Source organism: Eumetopias jubatus, unplaced genomic scaffold, assembly GCF_037043125.1.
Source record: "Eumetopias jubatus isolate StellerSeaLion01/CBP00866 unplaced genomic scaffold, mEumJub1_p1.0 scaffold_2, whole genome shotgun sequence".
Taxonomy (NCBI): Eukaryota; Metazoa; Chordata; class Mammalia; order Carnivora; family Otariidae; genus Eumetopias; species Eumetopias jubatus.
Window position 1 is genome coordinate 180310418 of NW_028274808.1, and position 11470 is coordinate 180321887.

Here is an 11470-nt window from a genome sequence, read left to right on the forward strand (position 1 = left end):
ACTTGTGTTTGTGTGTGTGTGTGTATGAGTGTGTGTGCGCGCATGTGTGTGGGTGTGTGGTCAACTAATATTAGGTTATAAATCACTCAAAACTCAGTGGCTTAAAACAGCAACCATCTATTCTTATTCACCCATATGTAGCTCAGCAGAATGGGTGTTCCTGGTTGTGTGCAAGTGGGCAAGTCTCCTTCAAGATGGAGGTAAGTGAGCTGGCCTTGGTTTCTCTCTAAGGATTAGTTCAGGTCTGTTCCATGCATGCTCTTCATAGAGCCCAGACTAAAGGGGCAATAGTTTCTTATAAAAAAGTCTTGTGATAGAATTAGTCCAAGTGGGACGAGAGAGCTGAGTGTTTGTGTGGTCTCTTCTTGGAAACCGATAGCGCTTGCAGCATGGCTGACCAACTGACTGAAGAGCAGATTGCAGAATTCAAAGAAGCTTTTTCACTATTTGACAAGGATGGTGATGGAACTATAACAACAGAGGAATTGGGAACTGTAATGAGGTCTCTTGGGCAAAATCCCACAGAAGCAGAGTTACAGGACATGATTAATGAAGTAGATGCTGATGGTAATGGCACAATTGACTTCCCGGAATTTCTGACAATGATGACAAGAAAAATGAAAGACACAGACAGTGAAGAAGAAATTAGAGAAGCATTCCATGTGTTTGATAAGGATGGTAATGGCTATATTAGTGCAGCAGAGCTTTGCCATGTGATGACAAACCTGGGAGAGAAGTTAACAGATGAAGAGGTTGATGAAATGATCAGGGAAGCAGATATTGATGGTGATGGCCAAGTAAACTATGAAGAGTTTGTACAAATGATGACAGCAAAGTGAAGACATTGTACAGAATGTGTTAAATTTCTTGTACAAAATTGTTTATTTGCCTTTTCTTTATTTGTAACTTATCTGTAAAAGGTTCCCCCCTGCTGTCAAAAAATATGCATGTATAGTAATTAGGACTTCATTCCTCCATGTTTTCTTCCCTTATCTTACTGTCATTGTCCTGAAACCTTATTTTAGAAAATCAATCAAGTACCATGTTGCATGTGGCTTACTCTGGATATATCTAAGCCCTTCTGCACATCTAAACTTAGATGGAGTTGGTCAAATGAGGGAACATCTGGGTTATGCCTTTTTTTAAAGTAGTTTTCTTTAGGAACTGTCAGCATGTTGTTGTTGAAGTGTGGAGTTGTAACTCTGTGTGGACTATGGACAGTCAACAATATGTACTTAAAAGTTGCACTATTGCAAAACGAGTGTATTATCCAGGTACTCGTACACTATTTTTTTGTACTGCTGGTCCTATACCAGAAACATTTTCTTTTATTGTTACTTGCTTTTTAAACTTTGTTTAGCCACTTAAAGAAAATCTGCTTATGGCAAATTTGCCTCAAATCCATTCCAAGTTGTATATTTGTTTTCCAATAAAAAATTTATAATTTACCCAAAAAAAAGTCTTGTGATAAAGAGGCACAAGAGAATAAGACCAATCACACAAGCACATGTCAAGACTCCACTTATGTACTTGTGCATTTGACTGCAAAAGGTACCTCAGTATGTTTTCAGTGGATGATGTAGGCTGAGGAACTCCTTAATCTAGTTAGTTCATTAGAATTCAAAAGAATAAAAATCTTAATTTCTGGATTTTATTCCTAGCCTAGTCACTTATTTTATGGCCGAGAACAAGTCATTTTACTTCTTTAGATTTGTTTCTCTCCTCTAAAATGGAATTAGTAAAAGACCTAGTCACAGGTTGTGAAGAGAAAATAAAATGATGTAGGTGGAAGCAAGTAGAAGGAGAAGAATATATCCCAACTGTTCTGTGTAAAGGAATGAATAGCCCTAAATACCAAAAGTATTAAAGAAATTGGACTTGCTATTATTGGAAAATCAAGAGAGAAGAGAATTACAGTTATTTTTTTTCCTAAAAAAGAAATAACAATGGTGAGAGAGTATGAGGAGAAAGGACTGTCATTAGTTGTCTATCTCCATAGAGCCAGGCATTCTGTTAGACAGGGTGTGTTATCTTGTTTAGTCCTCACATTTTCCAAGACAGAAGAAACAAAATAAAGGAACACTAATTGAGCTATAATACCAATGATAATCTGAACAACTTTACTTCATAGGCACATGGCTCAGTTGGGAGTCCGTTTGTAAGACAACAGAGGTTCCAGAATTTTCCAGCAGCATTTGTCATTTCCTTGAGCTTGCACTATACTTGTGCCACTAATCAACTCTGCTCTCTTTAGGAAGTGAGGCAACCTCTCTGGGCTTTCTTTTGGGTAAAAATGTGACAAATTAGATTTACTGCAACACTCCACAAGAACTGCAGAATTAAAAAGTGGCATGTGCTGTTATGTGGCACAGAGGTAATTTTTAATTAAAAACCCCTCTGATTTCACTTAATCTATCTCTGATAGCCAAAATGTAAGCATGAATTTCTGTTTCTCATTTTCCTGTCTCTCTAAAAATATATGTATCTATATAGTTGTAGAAGGAATTCAGCCTTATCTCTTAAGGAACAAAGATGCCTTGTGAAACACAGCAAATGTGAGCTAGAATTTTCTTTAGGCAACTATTATCTTTTCTATATAAAAAAGAGGGGTTGGTGAAAGTGGAATATGGACTACCTTCAGACAGCCTATCATTGATCCAGGCAAGAACAGAAGGAAAATATGTATTATGTTAAGACACCTCTTCTCTTGTACTGCTTTTCTCAGATTACTTAAGTGTAGTCTATACACTTTTCCTCCAATATTTTTGAATGAAGGGACAAAGCTAAGATGATAAGGCTTTTAAATATTGTTGTAAAACCTGGAGTTACATAAAGTGTATCAATTTAGTCAAATTTGCTTGTTCACAACAACGAGTATCTTCTGAGCCCTATTAAAATATTGAAAATAAGATGACATCACAAATATTTCCACAGTGCAAAGCACCTTTAATGAATTGAAGCCCATTTCTCACCTTCTAATTTCCTGAAGGACACAATATAACTGAGTAGTTAAAAATATGGCTTCTGTAGTTGTGCTAGTCAGGGCAAGTAATAACTACCATAACATCAACAATAAAAAAAAAAAAAAACACTAAGATCTCGGTGGATTGACACATAAAATTTTATTTCTCATTCATGAAAACCCCAGTCGAGTGGGGTTTTCATGAATGAGAAATAAACCACATTATAAGAACTAAATAATTGACAGTCATCGTATTTACAGTTAAGATTTTTTTTTCAAAGATGTAGGTGCTTCTCAACTAAAAACTTGGGAATGATAAACCCTAGAGCAAGGTAGGGAGAGTATATAATGGTGGAGGACTGGGGAGAAATCTCCTTTAAGTCAGATAGCCAATGAATGCTACTCTGTTAAAATGACATTGAAGCTAAAACCCCAAGAATGGGAATAGTAGAAAAAGTTTTCCAGGCCAATGAAGACTATGTGCAAAGATCCTGAGGCAAGATTGCTCAGTATCTTGGATGAACTGGACCAATGCCAGAGTGGCCAAATTGCAGTGAGATATCTATAATGGCACAGGATATGATAGGAGACATAGGAAATACCCAGAACATAGGAACTGAAAATCAAGAGACTAATAGCTAATTGAAGGTTTCATGGTTAATAAGAATCCTTCTAGACTTGTGATCTTTATACCACATCATGTTCTCTTCTTAGAGTTACAGGCAAAATAACATATTTTTATATGTAATGTTAAAATTTATGAAGCACTTTTACAAATATAATCTCCTTGTAATTCCCAAAATAATCCTCTGAGGTCACTAAGGCTGATAATAATAATCCATTGAAGTTCATGAGAAATGTACATTCAAAGATGTTGGCTCAACTACCCAAGATCACATAGCTAGTAAGTGGTGCAACAGGGGTGTAAAGTAAGTAAAACTCCTACTTGCTTTGAGGTGTGTTAGGACAAAGAAGTACCATATGGACCCTGTGTCTGCTATGTGCCAAATTCTAGATGGGATATTACACAAGCATTATTCAGATATATTTTTGGCAATTACATTTGCAGTGATTTGGGATAAATTAGCTGTTTTTTTTTTTTTCCTTTCTTCCATCATGCAACGTAAGTCATGACATTCTAGCATTTCAACTCAATATTAATGGGAGGGAAAGTGACAGCAAATGCTTCTGTTTTCAAGAGCAGATCTGCTAGAAGAATAGAAAGATGTTACCTTGTGAAAGATATTCTTAAAAAGTAGTAATATTGAGGACAGAAATTATATAGTGTGTTTGTATTACCATCATACTTTAACAGTTATAATGGATCAGTCTAAAGCAACTGAGAAGTATGCATTAATCACTGAATCACTTGTTAACTATGAAGCCGCCTACCAATTTCACTTAAACGAAAGAGCATTTAGAGTAAATTGTGACTAATATCTCATCTGGCCTATTTGGACTACCTAACAGTTATATGCATAATATTATATATATGTATAATATATGTGTATACACACACATATATTATACATATATATATTTATCTTGAGAATAAATATGTACATTTATTTATATATTTGCTATATATAAATATCCCTTTGCCAGTGCTTTAATAGAAACTTTTAATAGAAACTTTAAGCCCATCTTATTATGTGATAACATAATTTATTTTTATTTTGGGGGATAGAAACTCTATTTTTTTTAAATTTGTCACCATACAGGGCTCCTGGGGGGCCTCAGTCGGTTAAGCATCTGGCTTCAGGTCAGGTCATAATCCTGGAGTCCTGGGATCAAGCCCCACAAGGGGCTCCCTGTTCAGCGAGGAGCCTGCTTCTCCCTCTCCCTCTGCAGCCCCCATGCTCTCTCTCTATCTCAAATAAATAAATAAAATCTTTAAAAAAATTATCACCATACAAATTTCAGTAAAAATTAAATGAGTTGTACCGATGCTGAACCCTTAAAATGATTTAAAATTTTGGATTAATTAATTAAGAAGATTCTCCATACATGTGTTAGACATATAAAAAAGAAAAGAAAAGAAAAGTAGAATTGGGAGTTACATGAGGATAGAGATGCTATTTTATTAAGTTCCATGTTTGTAAAGAACAGTATGTCTGATACACCCAAAGAGCTAGTAACTAATTAGTGAGAGAATTATTGACATATGAAAACCAAGATTGTAATATTTTGGCATGAAATTATCAGCTGCAGATACTACTCAAGATGGTTTTGCAGACTACTTGATGCTTAGTCAACAGTGGCTTTTTTTTTTAATTTTACATTCCATAAATATTTTCAAACAAAAGTTTGAGGGTTTGCCATCAGGTGACATATTGAAAGAAGAATGAGTTTCTGATTCAGTCAGACCCAAGACCAGGCTTCACAACTTCCAGAATCTTGACCTTGAGCACATTACTAAACTTGTAAAATTCAATTTTCCCATCTGTAAAATTAGATTAACACATCTATGCCCCGTAATTGTGTCAGACACTTACCAGGCACTAGAAATACATCTCACCCATGTGGAAATTAAAATCTAAGATTTAGTATTAGTATTATAACATCAGTAAAGAATATTACAAAATGACTTGCTTGCCATAGAAGTTCAGAACTGGCCATTTCTTCTCCTATTACTGCCATGTGATCCATGCCTTGAGGTATACTTGGTTATTCTAGGACTTCATGGAATTAACAAAGTGGTCATAACTTACATTGCCAATATACAAGAGGTCTCCTGTATGAGCGCGCTTTGAGTTAAAATTTTAGAGGAACAAATGGATATACATTCCCCTCCCTAGGAACCTGCAGGACATTGTTAGAAATAGGATATTACAAAATCTTAGTATGGTCAATAGTTCTTGCCATCTGACAGGACATTTTTTTTTTAAGGGCAAAAATAATGCTCTCTACAGGAGCAAAGTTTATGTAAGATCAATCATAGTTTGGAACTTCTGTCTCACCTACAAAATCAGGGGAAGATTTAACTCTACCAGTAAAACTGTAAACAACAGAGGGCAGCAATGTGCAACAGGGTGGGCACAGAAGGCCAGCTGCAATTACACACGTGAAGGCAGGCCGTGTAGTAGTTGACCCAAGAGGAAAGGACACAATCAAGTTCGTGACCTGAAATGGATTTTTAAATGAAAGTTGACAATAGCTGGCAAAATGCATTTAGTGTTACTTCAAACCCCAAACTTTTGAGATCGTTTGATATGTTTGACAAATCCAAAACACTAGTAAGGTCACCAGTCCCTTCTTCCCCCATGATGGTGGTATTTATTGGAAAATTCCAATTCAAGTAATAAACAGTTATGATACTGTTGACATCCACCATCTGGAAAATACAGTGCAGCTGTAGCCCTGTTTTTGTCTCTGGCACCCTGGTAGCTTAGAAATTTGTGTTTATGTTGAAGGAAAAAGCCTGTCAGAACCAAGTTAAATGATAGTGCTGGAAATTATCAAATTACAGAGTATGCATGTCTCCACACACATGCACTTATTCATTCACAGTTCACTTGTTTACTTATCCACTTAGCCATTCTCTTCTTTGCACTCATTTAATTAACGAATATTATTCAACATCTCCTATCATCTGCCACCATTCTAGATATTGGAGACAGAAAGGATATCTGGACTAAAACAATCCATCCTCTCTCTCTCTTTTTTTAAAGATTTTATTTATTTATTTGACAGAGAGAGACACAGAGAGAGAGAGGGAACACAAGCAGGGGGAGTGGGAGAGGGAGAAGCAGGCTTCCCGCCGAGCAGGGAGCCCGATGCGGGGCTCAATCCCAGGACCCTGGGATCATGACCTGAGCCGAAGGCAGACACTTAACGACTGAGCCACCCAGGCACACCACTTGGTACTACTCTCTTGAAACTAAAAATCTAGATAGGAGAAAACAAAAATAAATAAACCAATAAAATATTTAAAATCAGTTCAAGTGTGTATGAAACTAACAGGGAAATAAAAATCAAACAAACTGGGGCAGCCAGTAGTAGCAGAAGGCAGTTCTTTTGATAAGTGGTTGGGAATGCCCCTTAACGAGATGAGATCTAATGAGCTTTTTATCTTGATGAAGTCCCAATAGTTCATTTTTGCCCTTGCTTCCCTTGCCTTTGGTGATGTTTCTAGGAAGTTGCTGTGGCTGCAGTCGAAGAGGTTGCTACCTGTGTTCTCCTCTAGGAGACTCCTGTCTCACTTTTAGGTCTTTCAACCATTTTGAGTCTGTTTTTGTGTGTGGTGTAAGGAAATGGTCCAGTTTCATTCTTCTTCGTGTGGCTGTCCAATTTTCCCAACACCATTTTTTGAAGAGACTGTCTTTTTTCCATTGGACATTCTTTCCTACTATGTCGAAGATTAGTTGACCATAGATTTGAGGGTTAATTTCCGTTCCATTGATCTATGTGTCTACTTTTGTGGCAGTACCATACTGTGTTGATGATTACAGCTTTGTAATAGAGCTTGAAGTCCAGAATTGTGATGTTGCCAGCTTTGCTTTTCTTTTTCAACATTCTTCTGGCTATTCGGGGTCTTTTCTCGTTCCATACAAATTTTAGGATTATTTGCTCCATTTCTTTGAAAAAAGTGGATGGTATTTTGATAGGGATTGCATTAAATATGTAGATTGCTCTAGGTAGCATTGACATTTTCACCATATTTGTTCTTCCAGTCCATGAGCACGGAGCGTTTTTCCTTTTCTTTGTGTCTTCCTCAATTTCTTTCATGAGTATTTTATAGTTTTCTGAGTACAGATTCTTTGTCTCTTTGGTTAGAGAGACCTTATTCCTAGGTATCTTATGGTTTTGGGTGAAATTGTAAATGGGATTGACTCCTTAATTTCTTTTTCTTCTGTCTTGTTGTTGGTGTATAGGAATGCCACTGATTTCTGTGCATTGATTTTATATCCTGCCACTTTACTCAATTCCTGTATGAGTTCTAGCAGTTTTGGGGTGGAGTCTTTTGGGGATTTTCCACATAAAGTATCATAGCATCTGAAAACAGTGCGAGTTTGACTTCTTTGCCAATTTGGATGCATTTTATTTCTTTTTGTTGTGATTGCTGTGGCTAGGACTTCTAATACTATGTTGAATAGCAGTGGTGAGAGTGGACATCCCTGCCATGTTCCTGACCTTAGGGGGAAAGCTCTCAGTTTTTCCCCATTTAAAATGATATTCGCAGTGGGTTTTTCATAGATGGTTTTTATGACATTGAGGTATGTACCCTCTATCCCTATACTCTGAAGAGTTTTGATAAAGAAAGGATGCTGTACTTTGTCAAATGCTTTTTCTGCATCTATTGAGAGGATCATATGGTTCTTGTTCTTTCTTTTATTAATGTATTGTATCACATTGATTAATTTGTGGATGTTGAGCCAAACTTGCAGCCCAGGAATAAATCCCACTTGGTCCTGGTGAATAATCCTTTTATGTACTGTTGGATCCTATTGGCTAGTATTTTGGTGAGAATTTTTGCATCCATGTTCATCAAGGATATTGGTCTGTAATTCTCCTTTTTGATGGGGTCTTTTTCTGGTTTGGGGATCAAGGTAATGTTGCCTCATAAAATGAGTTTGGAAGTTTTCCTTCCATTTCTATTTTTTTGGAACAGTTTCAAAAGAATAGGTATTAATTCTTCTTTAAATGTTTGGTAGAATTCCCCTGGGAAGCCATCTGGCTCTGGGCTCTTGTTTGTTGGGAGATTTTTGATGACTGCTTCAATTCCCTTAGTGGTTATAGGTCTGTTCAGGTTTTCTATTTCTTCCTGGTTCAGTTTTGGTAGTTTATACATCTCTAGGAATGCATCCATTTCTTCCAGATTATCTAATTTGCTGGCATATAGTTTCTCATAATATGTTCTTAGAATTGTTTGTCTTTCTTTGGTGTTGGTTGTGATCTCTCCTCTTTCATTCATGATTATATTTATTTGGGTCATTTCTCTTTTCTTTTTGATAAGTCTGACCAGGGTTTTATCAATCTTACTAATTCTTTCAAAGAACCAGCTCCTAGTTTCATTGATCTGTTCGACTGTTCTTTTGGTTTCTATTTCATTGATTTCTGCTCTAAGATTTATTATTTCTCTTCTTCTGCTGGGTTAGGCTTTATTTGCTGTTCTTTCTCCAGCTCCTTTAGGTGTAGGGTTAGGTTGTGTATTTGAGACCTTTCTTGTTTCTTGAGAAAGGCTTGTATTGCTATATACAACAAAGGAAACAGTCAACAAAACCAAAAGAAAACTGACAGAATGGGAGAAGATATTTGCAAATGACATATCAGAAAAAGGGTTAGTATCCAAAATCTATAAAGAACTTATCAAATTCAACACCCAAAGAACAAATAATCCAATCAAGAAATGGGCAGAAGGCATGAACAGACATTTTTCCAAAGAAGACATCCAAATGGCAAACAGACACATGAAAAAGTGCTCAACATTGCTCAGCATCAGGGAAATCCAAATCAAAACCTCAATAAGATACCACCTCACACCAGTCAGAATGGCTAGAATTAACAAGTCAGGAAACGACAGATGTTGGTGAGGATGCAGAGAAAAGCAAACCCTCCTATACTGTCGGTGGGAACGCAAGCTGGTGCAGCCACTCTGGAAGACAGAATGGAGGTTCCTCAAAAAGTTGAAAATAGAGCTACCATACAACCCAGCAATTGCACTACTGGGTATTTACCCCAAAGATACAAATATAGTGATCCAAAGGGTACATACACCCCAATGATTATAACAGCAAAGTCCACAATAGCTAAACTGTGGAAAGAACCAAGATGTCCATCAACAGATGAATGGATAAAGAAGATGTGATATATATATATACACACACACACACACACATATATATATATCTATACACAATGGAATATTATGCAGCCATCAAAAAGGATGAAATCTTGCCATTTGCAATGGCGTGGATGGAACTGGAGGGTATTATGCTGAGTGAAATAAGTCAATCAGAGAAAGACATGTATCATATGACCTCACTGATATGAGGAATTCTTAATCTCAGGAAACAAACTGAGGGTTGCTGGAGTGGTAGGGAGTGGGCCGGATGGGGTGGCTGGGTGATAGACACTGGGGAGTGTATGTGCTATGGTGAGCACTGTGAATTGTGTAAGACTGATGAATCACAGACCTGTACCTCTGAAACAAATAATACATTATATGTTAAAATAAAAAGATAGTAGGAAGGGAAAAATGAAGGGGGTGGAAATCGGAGGGGAGACGAACTATGAGAGACTATGGGCTCTGAGAAACAAACTGAGGGTTCTAGAGGGGAGATGGGTGGGGGGATGGGTTAGCCTGGTGATGGGTATTAAAGAGGGCACGTATTGCATGGAGCACTGGGTGTTATATGCAAACAATGAATCATGGAACACTACATCAAAAACTAATGATGTACTGTATGGTGATTAACATAACATAATAAAATTAAAGTAAAAAACAAAAAGATGAGATCTAATGAGTAAAAAACAACCAGCCAAACAATGGGTCAGGAAAAGAGCATTTAGTTAGAAGAAGTTGATTATTCAAAAGCTTGAGTTGGAAATGAACCTGGACTATTTGGGCAAGGGGGAGAATATCCTTGTATTTGGAACATAGGTAACAATAGGACAGTGACTCTAGATAAGATGGTAGTCAGACTAGGGGTGAAGTTTATCAGGATACTATAAGCCATGATAAGACATTTGGGTTTTATTCCAAGTGCATGGCTGGATGTAAGCTGTAGAGTAGCATGATAGGATTTTCATTTTCAAAACATCAGTTGAGCTGCTGTGTAGAAAGTGGGTTAATGAGAGTCCAAGGCAAAACAAGGAAACCAGGCAGAAAGCTCCTCTAAGAATCCAGAGAAGAAATGATGTTGACCTGAGTGTGTTGATCAGAGTGAATTATAGATTCACTTATAGAATGACTTACATTGGCATCCTAATTGATAAAGTCTTGGGATTCATTTTTTTCTAATTCTTAATATCTATGTGGAAATGAAAGCCCAGAGTGTTGATGTCATGCCCAGGATCACAAAGCTAGTTCATGGCAGAGCTATGGCTCTGCTACTCTAGTAGCAGAAAATTGTCTGTTCTGCCATCACTAATCTTGCTGAGATATGTTGACATCCGGGGATAGGATCTAGATCATTGCAATTTAATTAATATAGTGACTGTGACGGTAATGATGATGATAGCAGCACACTTTTTATTTCTAGCTATCATATGCCAGATTTTGTGCTAAGCCTTTACGTAGATGACCCGCACAATCCTATGAGAAAGATACTAATAGTATGTCCATTTTACACACTAGGTAACAAAGACTGACAGAGATTTAGTATTGGCCTAAATTTAGTTTGTAAGTATAGGACCCACATATATCTCATTCCAAAAATACACTCTTTCCCAACAATGACAGTATCTATTCTTATTTATGCTCATTGTATTAAAAAACAGTGTATCTTTATATGGAAGAAGGTTAAAAATTACCTAAAATCTCACAACCCTGAAATAATCCCTTAA

At 36.8% G+C, this 11470-nt stretch overlaps 1 protein-coding gene across 1 annotated transcript; it reads left to right on the top strand.

Moving 5' to 3' along the window:
• The first annotated feature begins 340 nt into the window (after positions 1 to 340).
• Positions 341 to 1024, top strand: LOC114197118 (calmodulin-alpha). The gene has a single exon (XM_028088009.2). The coding sequence runs from the start codon at positions 390 to 392 to the stop codon at positions 837 to 839; it is 450 nt and encodes a 149-aa protein (XP_027943810.1). The 5' UTR covers positions 341 to 389; the 3' UTR covers positions 840 to 1024.
• The last annotated feature ends 10446 nt before the right edge of the window (positions 1025 to 11470 follow it).